The sequence below is a fragment of the Homalodisca vitripennis genome, chromosome 2 (genome assembly GCF_021130785.1).
Source record: "Homalodisca vitripennis isolate AUS2020 chromosome 2, UT_GWSS_2.1, whole genome shotgun sequence".
NCBI classification, from domain to species: Eukaryota; Metazoa; Arthropoda; class Insecta; order Hemiptera; family Cicadellidae; genus Homalodisca; species Homalodisca vitripennis.
The window spans coordinates 81,387,121-81,412,659 of record NC_060208.1 but is presented as its reverse complement, the minus strand read 5'-3'; the positions used below and the strand labels follow the sequence as shown (position 1 = coordinate 81,412,659).

Genomic DNA, 25,539 nt, shown 5'->3' with positions numbered 1-25,539 from the left:
GAGAACAGTGTAGTATATTTTGGAGTTAAGTATGGCCTACGAGGTAGTTAGTTGTAGGTTTTTGGCTTTTGATAATAGTTTAAAACTATTGATAGCTACTAAGTTCACTACCAAAAACTTCAGGAAATATCTCATTGTGTTGGGAGGGAACCTAATGTTTTTGTCATCCAGTGGATGTAACGGGTCCAATTTAAAGAAAATTTTATTTCGTTGGCTTCAGTGATTAAATATACTTTGCTTAACGTTACAGGCATCTATTCAGTCCACTAACAAATCGTTAAGGAAATTATGTCATTATGGTCATAGTGCATATTATATTTTTATTACACATGAGTTGTGAAGCCTATGTAAATGTAAAACATATTTCGTTGTTTTCTGACTTAAAATATTATTTACCTAACGTTATTAGCTGTAACTCAGCTTACCAAAAAAAAAAAATTAAAATATCTTATTTTATAGGTAGGGAACCTGATATTTGAATGAGTCCACTTTTTGAAGGAGATCATCGGTAATGACTGAAGGTCGCCCACTTCGTTCCTCATCATGAACGTTTGTGCGGCCATCTTTGAGGGCCCTAACCCATTTCCGCACCATTCCTTCACTCATAATAACTGTAAAGCGAAAGAGAACAGACGGTTCACAATTTCGTTCTTAGCTGAAAAATTTCCTGCTGTATCAAGAAGTGTTCTCTACGAAATTGTGTCCGAACGTTTAAATTATCGGAAACTGTCTTCACGGTGGGTACCGAAAATGTTGAATGATGAGCACAGAACCAAACGATTGGGCAGTGCATTGAGCTTTCTCGAGCGTTACATTAACGAGGGCGATGGTTTTTTAAGCCATATCGTTACAAGCGATGAAACGTGGGTAGCCTACGTTACACCAGAATCACATCAGTCAATGGAATGGCGGCATTCAACATCCCCTAGGAAAGTCAAATTCAAGCAAACAATTTCTGCCCAGAAAAATCATGTGCACTGTCTTTTGGGACAGACAGGGTGTGTTGTTGGACAATTTTCTGCCTCGCGATGAAACGACTAATGCAGCCGCGTACTGTAAAACTTTAAAAAAGCTGCGCCGCGCAATTCAAAACAAAAGGCGTGGCATGCTGAGTGCAGGCGTCGTTTTGCTCCACGATAATGCTCGTCCATATTCAGCAAATCGAACGCAAGAGCTCATCACTTCATTTGGCTGGGAATAATTGGACCATCCTCCATACAGCCCCGATGTAACGCCTTGCGACTACCATTTGTTTCTGCAGTGAAAACGCATTTGGTGGGGAAGCGTCATTCCAATGATGAAGAAGTAAAAACGTCTGTGCAACACGTTTGTCCAGTGGTTGTCCAGTCTGGCGGCAAGCTTCTCTGACAACGGCATACAAAAGCTGCTCCCAAGATACGACAAGTGCCTTAATAATAATGGAAATTATGTAGAGAAGTAGAGGAAAGAATGCTCTTTCAGGTAAATAAAGCTTTGTTTGAAAAATTTACTCTGTTGATTTTTTTATATCAAAACGGTACTTACTTTAAAAACATGCCTCGTATAAAATATTCAGCAGCGAAAATTGTACTTTTATTACAAAATTAATTATATTGTACAGTTTTAACGCTAAACGTATGTAAAATTCATTAGTACTCCTATGTACAGAAAGTTATTTTGTATCTTATAAATAAAATAACGGGTAGATGTAGATGTTTAGGAGCGAGAATACGTGGCTGGCAAAACACCAAGACTCCTTTTTGATAAGGTGTGCAATGGATTTTAAGTTTGGAAAATATTTTTTTCCGTTAAATTATACATTTACCTGGGCCCTGGACAAAACTTGACCTCCGTAAGCCTCTTTGGGTTTCGGTAAAAGTTTTGTTGAGCAATACGCAAAATTTTATTGCGTAACGCTGTTCCAACGATCGCTGCATTTTCGCCACTGGCAAACTGGAACTGACTGCCAAAACAACTTTCACGCACAAAGCGATGTTGACTCAACCGCTGTTACCAGCAAACTGGGAGCGGTCTCCAGTGGAAGGGGAAGTCCCAAAGTACATTTTCCCCCTCCACCCGATTTTTTGACCGCTTGCAAGACATTGCGCGCTGAAAGTCTTATTACTTATCAATAACACCCTGTAGCTCTGGTGGGAAGGGTTTTATTATATAATAAAAACTATTTAAGGACTATGTTCTATGCATGTATATGTCTTTGAACAATAAATATTTTGATCGATTTGATCGATTGATTGACGGTTAAATCGTTTAAGTAAATTTACTCTAGGCAGAAAGTTATTGTACAGTAGTTTAATTAAATTTATTATAGGTAGACAGTTATTGTACAGTTGTTTAACTACATATAGTATAGCTACATAATTATTGTACAGTACTTTCAATACATGTATTTTAATTAGACAGTTATTGTACAGAAGATTAACTACATGTAGTATAGCTAGACAGTTATTGTAAAGTACTTTAAGTAAATGTTGAGTTTAGCTTCAGTTCACCTTCCTCTTAGTAATTTGTCTTAGTAGTTTTTTAATCTAAATTCTCTATATTGATCTTTTCTTTCTTTTCGGCTATTACAATACTTTCAACACCATTTAACTATCTGCTATTTTCAATTTGTTAGTGTCCTAAATGGTTTTTAAGATTCATAAAACCGAAACCTCACATAGAATGTGGATAGACCGAATCTAACAGTTTTCGGTTTGAGTCATGGACTTAAACACAAGGACGAAGGTACGAGAATTTAGAATATATCAAAACAAATATTTGATTCTTCGAATGCTTGAACATAGGCTACTCATATACGGCCATATTTTAAAAGAGAGTATTTTATATATGGCATATTTTGATTAACCACTTGATCCATTCCTTTAGATATCAATCACTCATCTCCACTTAGATATTTTGGATAACTATCATTATTTAAGATAGTCTCATCACAAAAGTCCTTTGGCTAGCCTTTTGAACATTTTCCAGCTATCATAAATGGTGAATTAATGTGTCGATTTCCACATGGGCCATGAATCATTGTCCTTAAAACAAATCTCAAAGTTTTGGAAACTTTTGTGGTTTGAGAATCTGCGTGAAATAAATTATCAATATCTTCTGGTTCGTGAAACTTTGCTCTATTCTGAGATACTAAATTCAATAATTAATCTCGTAAAGTTATCTTGTTTTTGTCATGGCTCAAATATTTCCTCCAAACCGATTCCGTTACGGAATTAAATATATAGTTTGTGTAGTACAGTAAGTGAAGAATAAGCGAGCCAAACTGGTAGTAATCTCAGCTTTTACTTCTAAATGAAAAATGATAAAACTTAAACCATTTACTGTTTTTTAACTGTTTTTCATATCTTATAATTGTGGTAGTAAGGAAAAACAAACGTAAATATAAGCGTTGTGACGCATCAAAAGGTCGTTATCTGACCTAATATTAAGAGGGTAAAAGTCGCTATTAACTTCTAATAATGTTTCTACCTACCTTCTCCATTCCTAATTTGGTGTTGGAGACCATTTCGAGGAATACACCGTACCTGGACGCTTATATCTGAGGTGCAAATGAATCTTCTTTGGTAAACTTGAAATTTGTTTTCTTCAGCTTGTTTTCCTTCTTATTTTTTGGCGACCATGATAGGCGACAGAAGATTTTGAAATTATAACTTTCTCCTGAGTTGTCCGACCGTTAAATCAAGTGAACATCGCGAACTAACTACAAACAATTTACCCAGCAGGGATCACTTCTGGCTGGTTTATACCTTCCAGTTGAACCCACCACTGGGCACAGCAACCCATGTGAACCGATGTGTCACTTCAATCTGGACAACCTTATGGATGTCCAGGAGCGGCACATCACTAACCGCATATGTCGAGATTCTGGGGTTCATGGGCAATTCGATAGGTATAGTCTACTGTGGGAGATGACTGTTGGAATTGGTGGGGTTTGTTCCCTAACCTCAGAGGTTCTTGCTAACCTCACAAAGGGTTTGCCACCCCCTGCCTATTTTGACTGGAGAGGCTGGTTCAGAGCTGGCCTCTCCTTCTTCCAGGGAGACATGACTTTGAGATGTAGTGCCCTAATTCTTCCTCATGGATCTCGTAGGTGGCGGCCCCAACTCCCTAACCTTAGGCCTACCCATCCTGAATATCCTGTCACTCCGGAAGCAGCGCAAAGGTTCTTACAGGACTAACTGCAATTTATAAGCTTCTTGTCCTAAGAGAACAAAAAAAAAAAACTACAAACAATTCATTAGCTGGTTGTCAATCCCAAAGCCTACATCCTAGGTCTCAGAACATTCACATCAACGCTAAAAAACCGACATGACTACAGCCAACGCATTAAACCCGTGACCTCTCCACCTCCTTTTTATTTCTTAGATATGTTTAATGAATTCATATTAATATATTAGTTCACATGCATCGCAAAAAATCCTACACTGTTTATCTCTGTGATAGTGTGAGAAATAATGAGTTGTACGTTTGAAAATGGGTAAGCCGCGATTACTAATAACCATTGTTTATCCGTTAATTGGCAGTAGGCCTATACATGAATGAGTCGTTGTAGCTCTGGTGTGATTGGTGGAATGCTCATCGGAACACACACGTAACAAGAACAGTTCGTCGAATTCAGCGGTTTCTGAGGACATTAGTGAACATGGACAGCGACTACGGGAAGGCAGGAAAGAACTCTGAAGTCGCCGAGGTTCTTGTCTCTCTTCGAGGAGGGAAGCGAGAATCTCCGTGAGTATTATAATCTCTATAGGAAAGAATGTAGGCTACTACTTTTAAATTCATAGCTACAGAGTGTTGCAGATGATTTTCGGAAATAAAACACATTATTACTTTCCATTTGTGTTTACGCCAAAATTTCCGTTCTTTGGATATTTTGAAATACAAATGTATTTCGCTGAAATGCTAAGTGGACTGTTTTAAAAGACCCTATTGGTTAAAGTTATTTATGAGATTGGTCCTTTTGCGTTATACAACATTTCAAAATATTTGTCTGAATGTTCTTTATTTTTAAACGTGAAGAAGATTAGATGTGCATAAATCTCTAACCCTGGCACATTGTTGGCTTATTCAGAAACGTCCACTTTAAGTTGAGAGAGAGTAACAATACTTTTTTAATTTCACAGGATGTCGGCTGAGCCGTTTGAAGTATTGTCTTTTAAATTTGGCCCCAGTAAATTCCAGAGGTAGCCTACTTGACGTGTCATATACACAGTCTTAGTGTTATATTGGACGGGTGTTGTGGCGAACTCAGTTTGCAAAATTGAATGCGGGCGATCGGTTCACTCATAAGCCTCATGTTATTTGTCGCCGCTCATTAGTTGTCACCGGATACTCAGTGGTGAGAGTTCATTGAAGCGAGACAACGAGCATGCATGCGTCTGATAAGTTGGCTCAGATAACTGGCTCAGATAACCTATTACAGCCTGCTGCTACTTGGAGTACACTAGCAGAAGAGTAAGACTCCTTCCTGCGACTGAGATGAGAGCCCCGGCCCAAGATAACGGGTGAGACCTTCTTTATCTAAAGAATTCTCTTATCGAAATGAAAGATCAGCTATTTCATCACATACTCAAATTCATTATCCTTTCTACTTAGATTAATCTAATTATGGTCACTAACTGGATCGTAAAAATTGGGTCCTTTTAGATGTGCTACAGATAATAAAAATATGCAGTGTTGAAGTATACTTCTAAGAAAAGTCTGAAAGCCTTACCATTTTTAAAAGGTCGTACTTCATATTTCACACGATATAAATAGGGATGTTTAATTATAGACTTAGCCTGTCGATATTTAATGAAACTACATCAAATGAAAAGACATTTGAATCCCAGAAAAAACATATGTCCGAAACAAATTATACAAATTTTGTAAAGAGAGATTTTTGAATGTTAAATTTGACAAAAAAATGTAGAGGAAATAGATTAAAGTAGAAGATGGTATTTTTACAGTTACGTAAATTTAGCATTTCAGTGCACAAAGAGCATTTTATTCCTTCAAAAATTAAAAACATGTTAATTAGGTAAATAATACTGCACTTTTTTTGTTGTTTTCTGATTTATTTCCAAACATATATTTCAGATAAGAACCTAATCATACGGAACACACAATACCGGCCTCACTTTGTTGGCCAAAACCTTGTATCAATTGTTTTATTCGCGCCCCGGAGGCGTGGTTCGTCCTTCCTCTCAGATCCGGTGATCTGCTCTTGCCTCCAGTATCTCTCCTGTCTGCACCTGAAGATGGTAAGCTCAGGATGTTCCCCCAATATCCCCCTAATCTTGATTTTAAACGCTTTACTTTATTTCTTGTTTTATGTACAGCTATAACTAAAGTTTTAAAGTATATATTTTCGGGGTTTTCTCGTTTTACTGTGTTATACAAAAATGTACGTTTTGTATTTGTATGTATTATTACTGTAATAGAAAATCATAAGAACTATTACTATAAAAGTATCTGACGAGACAGGCTTGCTGTCGATGAGCCTCGCAGAAGAAATGGTTTATACTGTTGTGATATTTTAATATTATAATAACTAGGCTATAATAAAAAAACTAGTCAGTATAAGCTCCACCTTTAAAATTATATGTTGTTTGTTTGTATATATGGCCTAATTATTAGCTAAAGAAAGACTATGCTAACTTGAAAAAGCAATAATTGTATTTGGTGCACTTCCCATATCAAATAAAAATGTTTAAAAAATCCTGAATTTTAATTTCAATTTGAATAGCCTATAACTATAAGATTAGCCGGAGTAAACACGAAAAATAATAACTCTGAGTCCAGGAGGTGAGATCTCATTATTTCAAATTCATAAAAGCGCAATATAGGTTTTCTTGAAGAGTCTTGGGATTTCCCATAAAAAAAGAATTGGTCAAGCAGCACTAGCTGTGGTGGGTGTTGAAATCGGACGATATACTAAAATATCAAATGATAATTTGTTCACAGGTCATATTTTTCGGTCGAGACAGTTAAATAAACTATAAGACAAAAATAATAATTATACATAGTAGGAGCACACCACACCACGTGACTTGTAACAGGCTCTGCTGATATTCAATGCAAAATATTGTCTACAGCTCATTTCATTATTTACTAATAGGAAACCGACAACCACAAGGAAAAATAAATTTACACCAAAAATTACGCTTAGCCAAATCCATGGTTTCAACACGGTAACAAGTTACAAACCAATAAGTTATGTAACGTATATTTAAATGTATGAGCTAATAAGTTAATACTAATGGTAGGCAGGGCACTTGTGTAGATAAATGTATTGCATGTTTGTTTATTAGAAAAATTAAAAAAATAATTACTTTGCTGACAGATTATTTCTACTATCTAAACAGCGCCACTTAACTGCGTTAATAAACGCTATGTGTATTTTTAAAGGTACAAATCTTATCAAAATTATCTTTGTCACATTTTTCAAACCCCGGAAAACGAAAGAGAAATTGTGTTAGTCTGCTGAGTGATATGCGTCATCGACGCTCAGCCAAATTCCATACGCAAAAACACAGAAGTAATTCTTGTCTATGTAGAAATAAAACGCCAAGAAAAGCCTATTCATGAAACCTTCCTCTAGATATCTTGCCACACGATACATTCGCATTTTTGTTTCTTAAATTGGGTTTTATATCAGTGTTTAAATAATAAACGCATACACACCGAGACACCACAAAATGGTGTTGCACGTGGTTAGGATAGTTAGACTACGCATGTTAATATGTCACATGTTAAATAATAAACGCATACACACCAAGACACCACAAAATGGTGTTGCACGTGGTTAGGATAGTTAGACTACGCATGTTAACATGTCACATGTTAAATAATAAACGCATACACATGTTAAATACTAACCCATACACACCAAGACACCACAAAATGGTGTTGTGTCTTGGTTAGGATAGTTAGACTACGTATGTTAATATGTCACATGTTAAATAATAAACGCATACACACCAAGACACCACAAAATGGTGTTGTACGTGGTTACGATAGTTAGACTACGCATGTTAACATGTCACATGTTAAATAATAAACGCATACACACCAAGACACCACAAAATGGTGTTGTACGTGGTTACGATAGTTAGACATACGCATGTTAACATGTCACATGTTAAATAATAAACGCATACACACCAAGACACACAAAATGGTGTTGTACTTGGTTAGGATAGTTAGACTACGTATGTTAATATGTCACATGTTAAATAATAAACGCATACACACCAAGGACACCACAAAATGTGTTGTACGTGGTTAGGATAGTTAGACTACGCATGTTAACATGTCACATGTTAAATAATAAAACGCATACACACCAAGACACCACAAAATGGTGTTGTACGTGGTTAGGATAGTTATACTACGCATGTTAACATGTTACATGTTAAATAATAAAACGCATACACACCAAGACACCACAAAATAGTGTTGTACTTGGTTAGGATAGTTAGACTACGCATGTTAATATGTCACATGTTAAATAATAAACGCATACACACCAAGACACCACAAAATGGTGTTGTACGTGGTTACGATAGTTAGACTACGCATGTTAACATGTCACATGTTAATAATAAACGCATACACACCAAGACACACAAAATGGTGTTGTACTTGGTTAGGATAGTTAGACTACGTATGTTAATATGTCACATGTTAAATAATAAACGCATACACACCAAGACACCACAAAATGGTGTTGTACGTGGTTAGGATAGTTAGACTACGCATGTTAACATGTCACATGTTAAATAATAAACGCATACACACCAAGGGACACCACAAAATGATGTTGTACGTGGTTAGGATAGTTAGACTACGCATGTTAACATGTCACATGTTAAAATAATAAAACGCATACACACCAAGACACCACAAAATGGTGTTGTACGTGGTTACGATAGTTAGACTACGCATGTTACATGTCACATGTTAAATAATAAACGCATACACACCAAGACACCACAAAATGGTGTTGTACTTGGTTAGGATAGTTAGACTACGTATGTTAATATGTCACATGTTAAATAATAAAACGCATACACACCAAGACACCACAAAATGGTGTTGTTACGTGGTTACGATAGTTAGACTACGCATGTTAACATGTCACATGTTAAATAATAAAAACGCATACACACCAAGACACCACAAAAATGGTGTTGTACGTGGTTAGGATAGTTAGACTACGCATGTTAATATGTCACATGTTAAATAATAAACGCATTCACACCAAGACACCACAAATGGTGTTGTACGTTGTTCGGATAGTTAGACTACGCATGTTAACATGTCACATGTTAAATAATAAAACGCATACACACCAAGACACCACAAAATGGTGTTGTACGTGGTTAGGATAGTTAGACTACGCATGTTAACATGTCACATGTTAAATAATAAACGCATACACACCAAGACACCACAACATGGTGTTGTACGTGGTTAGGATAGTTATACTACGCATGTTAACATGTTACATGTTAAATAATAAACGCATACACACCAAGACAACACAAAAATGGTGTTGTACTTGGTTAGGTAGTTAGACTACGCATGTTAATATGTCACACGTTAAATAATAAACGCATTCACACCAAGACACCACAAAATGGTGTTGTACGTTGTGCGGATAGTTAGACTACGCATGTTAACATGTCACATGTTAAATAATAAACGCATACATACCAAGACACCACAAAATGGTGTTGTACGTGGTTAGGATAGTTAGACTACGCATGTTAACATGTCACATGTTGAATAATAAACGCATACACACCAAGACATCACAAAAATGATGTTGTACGTGGTTAGGATAGTTAGACTACGCATGTTAATATGTCCACATGTTAAATAATAAACGCATTCACACCAAGGGACACCACAAAATGGTGTTGTACGTGGTTAGGATAGTTAGACTACGCATGTTAACATGTCACATGTTAAATAATAAACGCATACACACCAAGACACCACAAAATGGGTGTTGTACGTGGTTAGGATAGTTAGACTACGCATGTTAATATGTCACATGTTAAATAATAAACGCATTCACACCAAGACACCACAAAATGGTGTTGTACGTAGTTCGGATAGTTAGACTACGCATGTTAACATGTCACATGTTAAATATAATAAACGCATACACACCAAGACACCACAACATGGTGTTGTACTTGGTTAGGATAGTTAGACTACGCATGTTAATATGTCACACGTTAAATAATAAAACGCATTCACACCAAGACACCACAAAATGGTGTTGTACGTTGTGCGGATAGTTAGACTACGCATGTTAACATGTCACATGTTAAATAATAAACGCATACACACCAAGACACCACAAAATGGTGTTGTACGTGGTTAGGATAGTTAGACTACGCATGTTAACATGTCACATTTTAAATAATAAACGCATACACACCAAGACACCACAACATGATGTTGTACTTGGTTAGGATAGTTAGACTACGCATGTTAATATGTCACACGTTAAAATAATAAACGCATTCACACCAAGACACCACAAAATGGTGTTGTACGTTGTGCGGATAGTTAGACTACGCATGTTAACATGTCACATGTTAAATAATAAACGCATACACACCAAGACACCACAAAATGGTGTTGTACGTGGTTAGGATAGTTAGACTACGTATGTTAACATGTCACATGTTAAATAATAAACGCATACACACCAAGGACACCACAAAATGGTGTTGTACGTGGTTAGGATAGTTAGACTACGCATGTTAACATGTCACATGTTAAATAATAAACGCATACACACCAAGACACCATAAAATGGTGTTGTACGTGGTTAGGATAGTTAGACTACGCATGTTAACATGTCACATGTGTTAAATAATAAAACGCATACACACCAAGACACCACAAAACGGTGTTGTACGTGGTTAGTATAGTTAGACTACGCATGTTAACATGTCACATGTTAAATATCTTGAGTGTACTGAGTTTTTTTACACATGTATTTATTCTGCCATTTTCTCGTTGTCATCTTGGTTACCCATTACATGTAAAACTATTCGCTAATGCTCAGCCAAATCCTATGGAATCACTTGCCCCATCAGTAAACTCAGTGTTCCTCATATACAAATGAACCTTCCTGCAAAATTTCAAGTCTGTATGTCTACATTTTCGCGATGTCAGATATACAGATATACGGAAAGACAGAAAGACACAAATGAAATTTTTCCAGGCTCACGAGTGATAGGCTTCGCTAACGTTCTGCCAATTAGTGTTAATCAACGAGGTAAAGTGTCTGATAGTGAATTAATAATGCAAATAAGTGCGCCTGACGATAAATCTTATGGAAAATTTCTCTACAAATCCCACGATTAATTATGGTGTGTTATTATAATTAGCTAACAATGGAAATTAGCTCTCATTTCCCGGACTATTCGAGTTTCGTGAGCTCACGTCGGCTAGGCTATTGTTGTGAGTTACTAAGTTCAAAAAAATCAATGATACCTTTTTCTGAGTCCTAAGCTCGTTTGCCCAAATCTAAAACACAAATAAACTCGTAGTTAAATACAGTACTGAAAATGTACTGGGCTACAAGGACTCTATAGTAACAAAATAAACTAAAATATTCCTACCGCACTTAGCTATAAAAATAACAATTATACATCAGTTTGTCAGCATATAAGAACTATTTATAAATAGCCTACAACAAATTCGACATAATGCTACTTTCACTCTGAGCTGTTCATCCTTAACAATGAATAAAATTTAATACGTTTAAATGCTGTAAAAATACTTAGCTTTGATTTCATAAAATAAATATACAATATTTCTTACTTAAAATTAACATTCAAACATGAGTTTTCAAATCGAGTTGAATAGGCCTACTTTTAATGTGAACCCTGAGCTTGTATAGAGACACCTAAACTTTTTTTAAAATGTGAGGTTGAATATTTATTATACACATCACATAATTACAGTGGTATCCAATAAAAACCTGTTTCTAGTTTTGATTTTAATCGTTACCATTATTGAACATCCAGATTCACATAAATATGACGTTGTAAATCGTTTCTGTAGTTTTAAAGCCTGAGACACAACTTTTTTGTACTCGTTTTTATACCTAACCAAAATATCAGTCTGTAATGAAGCAGCACCAAGTTCTGCTTTTTCCACCTTTTTCTCATTGTAATATAAACTCAATCGTGAACCGGAAGTATCCTAGTTTGGAATGAAGTCCAAAACTGGATTTTCGAAGCCTCACGTGATTACAAAAAAGTGTCAATTGAAGCAAATCAATTTTTTCACCAGAAAGAAATTCTATAAATTCAAGTATCAATGGAAAGGTTTCAAAATTACTTTCCTTTAGACAGCTTAAACGCACACTTTTAATGAAATACGTTTTTTTTAGATTTATTTAGGCTTGGTATTTATACCATGAAGCCTTACGTAATTTGTCTTTATAATTATATATTAGTTAGTAACCATATGTTTCACATTGACTTTTACTCAATAAATGATTTGTAAATACATTTTTTCCCGATCATATAAATCCATGTGATATATATCATATAATATTTGTAATTTTAAATTATTATTTTGGAGTCTTTCCTAACATTTTAAAACACACGTCTACGTTCATTAACATACCCGATACATTGATAGAACTTATTATCATTTGGTTCATCAACACCACTCCTACATTTTTACAGTTAGGCATTGTAAAATAGTCTAAAATAGTCTAAAAACTCAACCTACACATTATAAATATAAAGTGACTTTAAACTACTCATTCATATCCACGACATCTTGGTTTAAATTAGGTTGCATTTTTTGTACCGTTAGCCTTTTTTAGAACTTGAGAAATCTCTATAAGCTTGAACAAATAGTTTCTTTGTTATTTTTCTATGTAAATTATTTTTTTTAATGATTTATAATTTGTGAGAAAATTCATATCATCACTAGCTAGTTTAGCAATTTATATCAGAGCTACATTTCTTTTGATAGCTATGTGTTCGGACACTCACTGTGACGTCATGCCTTTAAGATACGTTGTTTTGTACAAAATCAGCCTATTTTATCCGCCCTTATGGTAGCACCTACCAAACATTTTTGCATAACCTCACTGAAAATGGCCTCCAGACTCCAAAACTACCCACCGTCCAAAATGTTGTATACATGCTGTATAACGTGGCTTGGGGAAACGATAACTGTTCCAAAACATTCTAAACAGAACTTAATCTTGTAAATTCACAAAATTCGTTGGCCAGCTTGGTACGCCATTTTGTTTCAATATGGCGGCCGTTCAAACGTTGAAAAATGCTCAACTCTGTTATTTATGAACTTAGAAAATAAGGAAAAGGTGCTCTAGAATGCTTATAGGATTTAATAACAGTTTAATGATAAATAATGTTTTTGTATCTCGAACGGGTTTCGAGAAATTACGTACACGTAAACTCAATGAAAACAAATTAATACTATTTCAGTTGTCACGAAATCTTCCTACTTCTTCCGCCTAAGCCATTCTTTCTTCCTTTTTTTTGCCAAGTTGAACTTATTGTCTGCAGAGCTACTTGCGAATCAAGGAATATTGTTAAAACCTTACGTAGTCCGATGACGAAGGAAAAATCCTGTATTGTTGAAGGATTGCACGTACCCTACTATAAGGCATACCATAATCAGGAGGCTAAAAATAAGATTTAATTATAACTGCTATGACAGTTAGTTTTGGAAGAGTTATTTTACTATTTACTAATTTAATTTTTATTGGTGACCCTGATTATGAATACCACTTCCCAACAACTGATTTTAATGTGTTATAAATAAACAATTTTACCTTAGTTAATTTTTTTCTTCTAGTTTGTTTATAATTCATGTAGAAATGTAATACATTTCAAAGAAAATAAACTTAACTATGTTCAGAGCATTAAATTAGACATAATTACTCATTAAAAATAATCCAAAGTAGGCTACGTTTTCTAGCTGATATTGCCTACGAATGAGTACTTTAAAATTATGAATCAATTTAAGACCCAATTTTAAAGTCAGTATGATTCGATCTCCACAATGTTTTAGTGTTATTTTTAAGAACATGTTAGTGCATGATACATATTTATAAAAATTATATTCATATCTACAGATAACCGTTGTTTCATTAATATGCTTTTAGTTTTTAAAATAATACAATTTAAAATACTAACATTGTTGTGTTCATCTGTACCAAAGCTAAATCACCCGTTTATCCACATAATTCATTTAGTGGTCTGTAAATTAGTGAGAGAACCCCAAATGGTGATATAGAGGTTGTTACACGATTAAATACTTAAAACTTATCACATTGTAATCCTCGTCTGAGCCTTTAACACATGTCAACGAGTTAAACTTACTCACAATAAATAGTCATCTAGCTGTAATACACGTTGTACACACCTTTAACTACAGTTCTATCTTAAGTGATGATAAATATTTTAATGAGACAGCAAGCGTACTGTCTGTCTGGAGTGAACGTGTTTACTGTCGTATAATGACTGCTTGATGAATACACAGATATAATTTATCAATATCATAATTTGTAATGTGATTAATTTTGTATCAGAATTAGTAAAGTATTCATTAATAGAGAATCATCAAATTAATTATTAACACAAATCAACGAGAAAGTACTGACCAGAATGTACTATAGATGTGTACTGTTATGATTTTTGCTGATTAGATATTGGAGGCCATGACTTAGTAGATGGAAGTCCCCTTTAAAATCTGCAGTTCTTTTCTCTGGGATGCAAAAACGTAGTCAGGATAAGATTTGGGAGAAGGGGTCCAGAAAACTGATTTGTCTGGATTTACTTCCAGCTATAATATTACGGTGGAGGCTCCTTATAACTCAATCTTGATATCAGGAGGACCACAACTCTGTAAATTATAGGAACCCTGCAGTCGCCGCCTGCTCTCCAACACCTGCCCAGTCAGTCACCGTAGCCTCCCATGACCAGTGAAATCTTTATTTACGATAGGAAATGACATATCAAAGAAGTTCATGAGCATGTCATTAAATGTATAAGATTTGGTCTCAACTGATCTGGATCATTCCATTAAAACATTATCCTAAGTTTCTCTTTGAATAAATCTTCTGAAAAATCTTCTGTGTTATGCTTAGTGCATTTTCTTGTATGAACATTTTCCTTTGAGTAGATTTAAGCAGCTCCTCTGTGAAATAATTTATAATTTGACCTTCACAGTCATACAGCCATGAAACTTGAAGTAAGGGCAATGAACATTGGTGATAATATTATCCAGGCAAGACTCTTCTATTTATATTTTCTCTTAATTTCATGTATAGTAGGGATGAGATCAAAGGTATTCAAGAAATCCATGAATGAAAAGGTGTCTCGAGACGATTCAAGAATATTAATGTTAAAATATCCTGAGAGAAGAATAATGTTCTTCTATTTTGACAGTTTAGACAGCATATTAGAAACCTTGTGAAAGATAATATCCCATTTTACGTCCGGAAATCTATATAGACATATAACCGTGGTTCGCAGTAGGATGGGCGAAAAACTCGTGAAATATTGGCCTGCTTTTTATTGAACAAGCCAAATTTGTAAGGACAACCATTCGTCCCCATATAAACGAACGGAATAAATAAGGTTTGAGTTTGAGTGTACGTGCTGCTTGTAGCGCTAGTGTCGCTGTGCTGTTCAACTAAACTCACTAATCAGCTGTGGGACTATGTACTGAGAGATATGCCTCCCGCACTCAACCTACAATACATCACGTAGGCCTCTGTACCATTAGTGTATTTGAAAAAAAAATGGCAAAAACCTATCCAGAGTCTTTTATCCGTATAAATGTTTGTCCATATTTGCTATATGTATAAACATTATTAAAAAATCCTCCTTTATATATTCTATATAGTACAGCTTTATAATTTAGTATAAATTTTATAAAGTCCATAGCAACAAATGAGTGAGAATCGTAACAGGACAAATTTTCAAGGGACGTACAGGAATAGTCCAGTATAATGATTCCTTTTCAGGATCGGTTGAAAAAGTATTAGTTATTTCAGTACCATAAAGAATTTCTCTGTACTATAAGAGTGAAGTTGAGTTTCAAAAAGTGGGTTTTATCATTTTGATCAAACAATACCTGGCTGTTTATATTTAAATTTGTCTATACCAATTTGTGTTTGTTTTTCGTTACTTTAAAACAGAGATTGGAAAATTAGTTTTTACAGTGCAGTAATCTCAAACTTTGTTTTATTGATTCATAAGTAGTAAGTAAATGTATATGTAAACTTGACCGTATTACTATGTGGAGGTATTATGTGATAAAAATTAAAAGAAAAGAAAGTAGAATTGTATTTTTATTTTTGTATTTTATTTTTTTTTTTTAATAAGTTTTACTAAAAATATTACTGTACTGTTTGTAAAGCTGCTAGTTTTCTGTTAATTTTATGATATTTATTACTCCAAACAGGCTTTTCCTTGGAGTTTTTTCTCTTTATTTCTCATAGTGATATATAGTGTAATAGTATTTGTAGTTGCATATGTATGTATTGTTTATGTGTAAGTAAATGTAATGTTTTTTTTTTGTTAGTCTGTACAATTTTATAAAAATCGTATCTGTAATTTTTATTTGTGAGAAATAAAGTTTCTTTCTTTCTTCTTTCTTTCTTATTTCTTGTATGATAAACCCCGCTGTGCACCATATGGAGCAAAAGTGTCTTTAGGCGCTCGAGCATTTTTCCAGTCTCTGCTTCACTTCGTTCGTAAATCACCATTTGCACCGAAAACAACCAATTTTTCTCTTAGTGATGAATACTACTATTATAAACTAGTAGATACTAAAATAACACTTTTCCTATATACTTTACTTTTAGGACAAAGTTGCTTTAAATCGCTGTTCGGCAAATATTTACGTTGATTAGCAATTTCTATCCACTTGTCTACATCAGCCAGAATAATCACACATAAGTCAGTCAAACATCAACCAACCCAATACAATGAAGTTTGCTAGAAAACGATTTAAAACGACTTTGTCCTGAAGGTAAATTGTATTGGGAGAGTGTTGTTTTAGTATCTATTGGTTAAAATAATTCCAATTGCTCCAAGATTCTTCGACTACTATTATAGTCCAAATGTAACCTCGTATATAGACATACGTGCACATATCCGAGTCTTCGCCCGCAATGTCTATACAAACTCCGTGTATTTGAATAGCTTCCACGATTTCAGTAACACTTGAACCATTTTAGATCAATTTAGAGCAAACTTCAAAGTCGAGGTTCATAGTTTTCTTAGTGAAAGCACTTGTGATGTAATATGATAGTATCCTATGATATTTTTAAAGTGAAATTAGTCATATATCGTGCATCAGGTTGCCATTTTACTGTGCTGATGGGAGAGGATCAGAAGTGAAGCAGAAGTGTGAGTAATTCTTATTTCAGGTTTTGCATTTCTTGTTCAAATTAGTTATATTTCAAACGCAAAATGGAGTTTGCTGTTTTGCTCCGAGAAACAATATAAATAAACCCGTATATAATTTTGTAATGAGGTTAGATTCAAAACAGTATAATTTTATAAATTGTATGCATACAGATATTGTTATTTAAAATTTAAAACTAAAATAACATCAATAATACCAACACATTTCAATACTTACATTATGACAGTTTCCATCCATATGTAAAGATAATATATGATACAGTAAAGTTCTTGCTTCCCAATTCATGTTCGCTATATCATACTATTTCCTCGGTCCAGTATAGAAATTATATTATTAATTATATACATAATTAGTATTATAGGGGTATATCATCAGTGAGAAATAGAAGCGATGACATCTCAACGATTGTCTGTTACAGAAATTGCATTTAGTATCTCGTGTATTGCTTTGTGATCTAGAATAAATAAATTGGTTTGCCTTGTTGTCACGAAGTTGAAATAAGAAGTTTTGTTACTTTTTTATGATTTCACTATAAATGTAAAATTGAAAATATTGGTTAAAATAATTAAATATGTGGTCATGCCGGCATGATACAATGTTTACACATAACAGTTGAATACATTTAAATGGCTCTTTAAATTCAGAGACCAAGAAGGTGTGTTTTGTTGCTTTAAAGACTAGTGGGGCGTAGCCCGCAAGGGTTTACGAAATTAGAATAGGTCTATTTTTATCCTAAAGATCCTAGGGATGTTAATGTAACATTTGAGTACAATCGGTTGAATACTTTAATGTCGAAAACAAAACAAAAACACTTTTGCATTTATAATATTATTAGGATATAACTTGATTTCCTACTGGTTCTAGCAGCCATCATAAACAGTCATGGATGTTCTGGAGAAGAAAACGCCACCTAGTGACATTTCTTGCATTCCTTGGCTTCGTTAAAATGCACACCCTGAAGGTGAGCGTTAGCGTAGCTGCTGTCGCGATGACCTCACCCTATCACACCACCTTGGACAACGGCACCGTCGTAGAGGTCAGTACGATAGTTTTGATGTTTATTTTTTTCATAAAATGTTGAAGTTTTTATGTAACTTAGAGATTACCGACCTGCCTAGATTACAAGCACATCGTGATGCACACTCCTTAGATCTAACGTGTTACGTCATTCAGTAACATATACGAAAGTATTAGTTAGTCCTTAATTCCTAATAATTAATCATATTTATGGTAAAACGTTTATCTCCAATGATGATGCATTCGTTCATACGTTAGGCTCTTAGACACATCACTTTTTTATATCCTATCTCGTAATGTCCTAAGTGTGAAGAATCACTACTCTCATAAAAGATATATCTTTTGGTGATATTTTCCGTATATTGTACTGGAAAGCCGTTGTTAAATAAGATAATAACAGTTTACAAAAAGACCTGGGCGATTTTAGTTCACGCAGGATGGGGTAATATACCCCTCCGCCGCTGTGATGCCGCTCTCTCCAAGTATCCCTACCACTGCTCGGCACTCACCCGCTTTTTCTATCCCTTGACCTGGCCACTGCCACTTAGCGGATAACCTCACACCAAAACGCCTCCCCACTAAACCTTCCTGGATACGTATATGGCTACATTAGCCTATTTAATTAATATTTTTCACTTGTATAGGCCTACACACAAAAATACTATATAGTTATGAAATAGGTAAGTACGGTAGCTGCAGTGTAAACAAAATGGTGCGAGCGAGACACGATCCACACAACTGATAAAACAGAGAAGAGGAGATGCTTGTCCCACTCCCCACCGCTGGAGGGGGCTCCTCCTAGGTGTGGCTGCTCAGATATTTGCTTCTGCGCAGGTTTCTTTGCGAGCGGTTTATCTATAGCCATATGCCAAATCCCTCAAAACTCTCAATTTCTTCTCTTTCCTTAAGCCAAATAGAGAAAGGATCACTAAGTCAAAAGTGAGGAAACAATTAATTGATCCAACATTTTGCATAAATTTCCATTATTTACATGGAAACTTCGCAACCAGTAACCATTGTTTATATTAGTACAAAAACCAAAATATTCATTTCAAAATTCCAATTCAAGACAGTTTTAAGATAGTTGGGCTCGTCGTCCAACATGAGCGGTCTCAGTAGATATACAACCTGCGTGTTCTGCCTGCTCAGCACAGCAACGTAGCTAGAGGTTCTTTTTATCTAGCGATACTAAGCTAAGGCATTATATACTTTAATGGTATATTAGCGGTTATGAATTATCATTACTATAACATTAGTAGTAGTAATAAAATAAAAATTAAGTAATGTAATTAGTCCTAATTACTAAACTACAGTAACATGCATAATAATTTGTCATTCAGCAACTCTTATAATACTCGTAATAAATATTTCCTCTTTGGTTTACAATTATCACCAGACATTTTACCTTTTAAACCCAATATCATTAGAGTTCTTTGGACCAAGAGGAGCCTATGTATCAACTTTCAATTCTCAACGACAAGAGTTATTGAACAGACGGATAGGCACAGACGGACTGCCCTTGGACCTTTCAACCCCAAAGTCATTGCAGTTCTTCCTTGGACTAAAAATACATATGGAGAGCTGATACCCGAGTGGTTAAGACATTGAACTTTGGAGTTAGAGATAGCGCAGGTTCAAATCCTGTCTGTGACCATTTTTTTATCAGTACCATCCTTGTACTGTATTAGCTCTACCCCTTATTCTGTGTTATAAACAAGAGCAGGCCAGAGGCTCATGAGGACGGACAGTGTAAGACTTAAAAGGGGATCGACCTCTCCACGAAAAAATTAACAAATTTAGTCTCCGTTACGTTTACTTAAGGGCAGACAGCCGAACCTTTTAACCCCAAAATCAACAAGTTTATATCTTGGGCCAAAAGGAACGTACTGTATGCGCCATGTGTATAATATACAGTAGGGTATATAGTAGGGTAATATAGTTAATATGTAATATAGTAGGGTATATATTATACCCTACTTAACAAGGATATAAAATAGACATTATTATTTTATGCCATCAGTGTTATCAAGTGTTCAAGCATGTGTTTAACTATGAAATACAGTAAAACTAAGTTTTTATGGCCAAATATTGTATTTTAAGTCTGAGTTATCTCTTAAAAAATATTATATAAGAAGTTATATATAAAGTTAGAGAATCTCCCCTTTATCCCCCACGGATAGATCCCGATCCTGTATGAAACCGGGCCAGTGTCTTTTTTTAATCATGAATGAAAAAACATCATTGTACAGTATTTTTACCAAGATTGTACAATGCCACCATCCTGTTTTAATTTTAATTCCATGCTGTATTCGTTTCAACCTTTTTCTATTTGCGTTTTCTAATTGAATTAATCGTTGTTCGGTTTATGTTAAGTGTACCATTATACCGTAGGCTATATAATTACGTACTTGAGTAAAATTAAAAAAAAAAAAACATGATGGTCACTCAAGAGAGTGTTTAAATTTTGCGAAGAGAAGGCACAAAACTGTGCATGATTTTATAAGTCAGAACACTCAATCTGTTCACAAGTTTTAGCTTGGTGAAGTTTAAAAATACACATCGGCTAAAACTAACTTCCACATTTATAATACGGTTACGGTTGGTATTATACTAGTACTACTAGCAAAAATAATTACATTAGTGTAGTTATTTTTTGGTTTGAGCATAATTGAAATTTCAAATATAATATTGATACTGCTTTCTCAATAATTTCATTCATTACATATTTGTTTCATTACAGTTTAGTAAAGAAGGTTACTAAACAGAGCCCAAATATAGTCCATGTATGTCATTTTAATGTATGAAACAATATTCAGAACGTAACTATGCCTATGTAATACTCTTTTTGTTTAGGATATAAATCTATCAGAATATCGCGCCCGTTAATAGTCCGCCTTTATTCCACTTGCGCGGCAAACACTGCGTACATACGAGTTGGTGTTAAGTGGCAGAGAGACCTTTATAGTCCTAACTTTGCATGAAATGAAATTATTTTTCTTTTCATGTATTCATTGTCATGAGTGAGAACACTTTTAATCCAAACAATTCATTTGTCGACCCCCTAATCTACAATGAACGGCACAATGATGACTTTTTTAATAACCTACCACCGATGATGGCAGTAATCATGAAACAAGTCTTTATCACATATGTTTCAAAACTGTGTCAATGCCCTACCTCCCTGTGTATGCTTCCACAATTTTAATATTAAGGCACTTTCAGTCTGCAGTGAACATGACATAAACTCAACACGTTGTGTTAACGAGAAAACAACTTGATGATACATTCATTAGGGGTTTTGATTCTAGGTACAAGACTTTACCTGGAACTCGAAAATGCTGGGCAATTTCCTCGGCTCTTATTTCTACGGATTTGTCAGCACTCAGCTACTTGGTGGGTGGTTGGGTAGTCGGGTTGGTGGTGCCCGACTGTTTGGTTGGGGCTTCGGCATCACTGCTGTCATAACAGTGATCACTCCACCTATAGCCTACACCAACTTCTACCTGCTTCTGATCACCCGAGCTTTGACGGGTTTCTTTGAGGTGGGTTAGTCATTTTGAATCTTTCCATCTACACAAATCCTAAACAATTAAAAATAGTAAAACTATATTAGGCATAAATGTAAAAATATCTTAAGAATATCTCAGGGCCCTCGGCTATATGTTTAACTTTTTTAATACATATCTCATCTTTTTGTTAACTGCAACTTGTGGGAGTTCACAGCCACATATTTATTAATTATTAAATTATGTGTATGCTTAAGGTTTCCGATGACGACTATAGATTAAAATTCTTGACCACTAACTATTTTTGTAACATTAGCTAAGTAAAGTGCCTCGAAAAACTTTTCAAATTATCCGTTGTCAATAATAAACTTTAATGAAGGAATCCAAAGGTCATGTAGCCTATTTTACTAGCTCAACGTCAAAAGCATGCAATAATAATAATTCTTTATTGCAGAAACAGTTTACAATCGTTTCATTGCAAGTGTAATTTTAAAATTAAAGCTGTAGTGCTTATAATTCAATTAATTAATAAATAACGTTATCAGTTCAATAACTTGATTGTTGCTGACATACTTTGGATATCAGAAAGAGGGTCAAAGAGAAAATGTATCGCATGACTGAATGTCATCCCAGCAACACATTACAAGCTCTTTAACAAAGTACCATCCTGACACCAGGATGTGTTTTAATCGACACATATTTTTTTTGGGATCATCAATTTATTTAATATCATTGGGAAGCTTTTTATGAGGTAGAGATTTGTCCCACCTTTGGGTGGGAAGTTATTTACTGTGGTATTTTGTTACATTTTTTAATTGGTTTAAGAAAATTACATTTTGTAAAACATTATTTAAATTAGAAATCTTGTACTCATACTAATTTCATTAAATTTGATATCATATTAGTATTCTAATTGCTCATAAAATTAAGAACAAAGTCTGCAGGTAAGATGTATATCTATCAGATGGTCTAAACGTGAATGATACTAATTTTAGATACATGTTACCAGGGGATAGGGTATCCGTGTTTAATGGAGATATGGTCGAAGTGGATCCCTCCTCAGGAAAGGATGAATTTGTTGAGTATAGCTTTGTCCGGAGTGCCTGTCGGGACAGTGGTGGGTTTGCAGTCAGGTGGACTTATAGCTGACTATCTTGGCTGGGCTTTTATATTCTACATCACAGGTAAGATCAGTCTATTGAACTCAAAATCTTCTTCTATCTCGCTTTCACTCCCATTCATAATATAAATGAAATTTGTTTCTACATTAAATTATGATAGAAATAATAAGGTTTTAAAAAAATTTAATTTAGTCAATTAATTAATTAAAGTAAAAGTGCTGTATGGTGTCCCTCAGGGATCAATTCTAAGCCATAACTTTTTCATGTACATCAACAGGTTGAATGTATTAATTCCTGATGACATGACGATTCAGCATGCTGATGATATGACTTTCTGCATAGATAAAAAGAAAATAAAGCCATATCTCGAAGTGAAGATTTTGACAAACTTAGCACACACATTACAATCTTTAAAAATATTGGTTTGGAAGAAAATTATTCACAAATAAATGTCTATCTTTTATAAATTAAAATGAAAGCCAATATATCTTGATTATGGATTTGAAAATGAAATAAAAAATGTTTTTATTTATAGACGCAAAGTTAAAACAAAAGGCCTCTCTTCCACTTAACCTCTGCCTATATTAGCTACCATATTTAGAAGGAGAACACATTATGTTGCTAAGAATGCACCTTGATTGAGTATTAATTTCAAACAATCATGTCAATAGCATTCTGAAGTTGCCTCAAGCATATATATCTTACGCAATCTGGCAAAATTTTCCTTATTGAATGTATTGAGCAAAACGTACATTGGCATAACTTGCCCACATTTAGCTTACAGTTTGAGATTGTAGGGTGGTTATTCTAAATACAAATTTAATAGAGCCTCCCTGAATTTAAAACACAAAATATAGCTGTCATAATCACACCCAAATCAAAACAGAGTGATTTGTGGTCACATAAAAGTACTTCAACTCTCCGCACTAGGGCTCTAGTCCTGGACTTTCCTCCTTCTTCACCACTAGTGGGCCCTCTATCATCAAGGAGCATTCCACCATTTCAGATCCTGTTATTACCCATCTAAAAACTAGTTACCGATGACACGACTCTATGCATCAGTGGAAATTCAATATCTGAGTTCGAAATACAAGCCTTTCAAGATTTGAATAGTTGCTTGCAAAGCTTTAACCAAATCAACCTGAAAGTATATTCGATAAGGTCAAATTTCATAAATTTCTGCCTGGGACGCATGGAAACCATGAGTGGCCCAGCAATTATGTTAGAAGAAAATATGCTCGAAGAAGTCTGTTCCACAAAGTTCCTTGGAATTCATCTTGATCGAGGGCTGACATGGAACTCGCATGTGGAAGCAGTCTGCTCAAAATTTTCTTCTGCAAACTTTGCCTTGAGAAGTCTGTCCGTATACTGCTCAACTCAGGTACTGAGGACCGCATATTATAGACTCATCTACCCCCACCTTTCATATGGTGTAACGCTCTGGGGCACATGTGCAAATGTAGACTTTATGAGATTATTTCGACTCCAAGAAAAGGCTGTCAGAATAATCATCAAACTGAAAAAGAGAGTCGTGTAGACCTGCGTTTAAAGAGTTGCAGATATTGACTTTAGCCTGCCTCTACATCCTTGAAACTGTGTAATTTTGCTTGTCTAAATGTGTCTTAACACGCGGTCGAGACATACACAGTCACAACTCCAGAGGCAGGAATAACTTCCGTACTGGCAGGCACAAGACGGTAGCCTTCGAGCACTTGCCCTCGCAAGCAGGTGTTGTACCATTCAATAATCTGCCAAACTCACTCAAAATTCAAGAAATGCCCAGGGTATCTAAGACTCACCTCAAACGAATTCTAGCCTCAAAGGCCTTTTATAGCAGGGGCGAGTGTCTGGTATATAAATGGGAGACCAATGATTTCGGAGAATGATAATAACCTGGTGTCGAAGAGGGAAATAATTGGCGAGCAGATGGAAGCTGAATGAATGCTACTGCGTATGTTTGACCGGATGAATAAGTTACAAATTTTTGGAGATTTTATCTCAATCATCGTTTTGTCTAAAAAAAGCTCACCTCGATCACAGGCACTAGACTGTCACTGCCATTTCCCCCTCTCTCACCTCCAATTTCTCTGATTGTTCAGTCTAGTGTATCCATGTCATACATTTCTTTTTTTTTTTTTTTTTAATGTTTTTAAATTTTGCTATTACATTTTTTTGTTTCTATTTCAAGGTGTACCAAACAACTTAGTATTCTAGTAAACTTTTTTATTATTTTTTCGCTTATTCCGGCATTTTATTATTTTTATGACTAAGGCGGGTGGAACCAGCTGGCTTAAGCACAAACAGACTGACAATGTAGACTGTTTTTCGTACAGATTATTATTTTAAAATAGTTACATTTCTAAAATAGTAACATGTTTATAGTTTAGCTATATACTAAGTTTTTATATTTGTATTAGTTTAATAATTAATTATTTTGTATAAGTTTTGGCTGGAAT

General features: G+C 34.8%; 1 protein-coding gene across 6 annotated transcripts in view; it reads left to right on the top strand.

The window, feature by feature from the left end:
• Positions 1-4,554: 4,554 nt before the first annotated feature.
• Positions 4,555-25,539, top strand: part of LOC124354258 (vesicular glutamate transporter 1-like) — a 31,533-nt gene continuing 10,548 nt past the window's right edge. For 2 of the 6 annotated variants that reach the window (XM_046804579.1, XM_046804585.1), the window contains exons 1-4: positions 4,555-4,728; positions 18,304-18,475; positions 21,765-21,998; positions 22,972-23,146. In XM_046804579.1, the coding sequence (XP_046660535.1) occupies positions 4,643-4,728; positions 18,304-18,475; positions 21,765-21,998; positions 22,972-23,146 (667 nt within the window). In that variant the 5' untranslated portion in view covers positions 4,555-4,642. Of the gene's footprint in view, positions 4,729-5,331; positions 5,505-6,135; positions 6,243-18,303; positions 18,476-21,764; positions 21,999-22,971; positions 23,147-25,539 lie in introns of those variants that run through there. The other 4 variants (XM_046804580.1, XM_046804582.1, XM_046804581.1 and 1 more) reach the window with 4 other exon arrangements.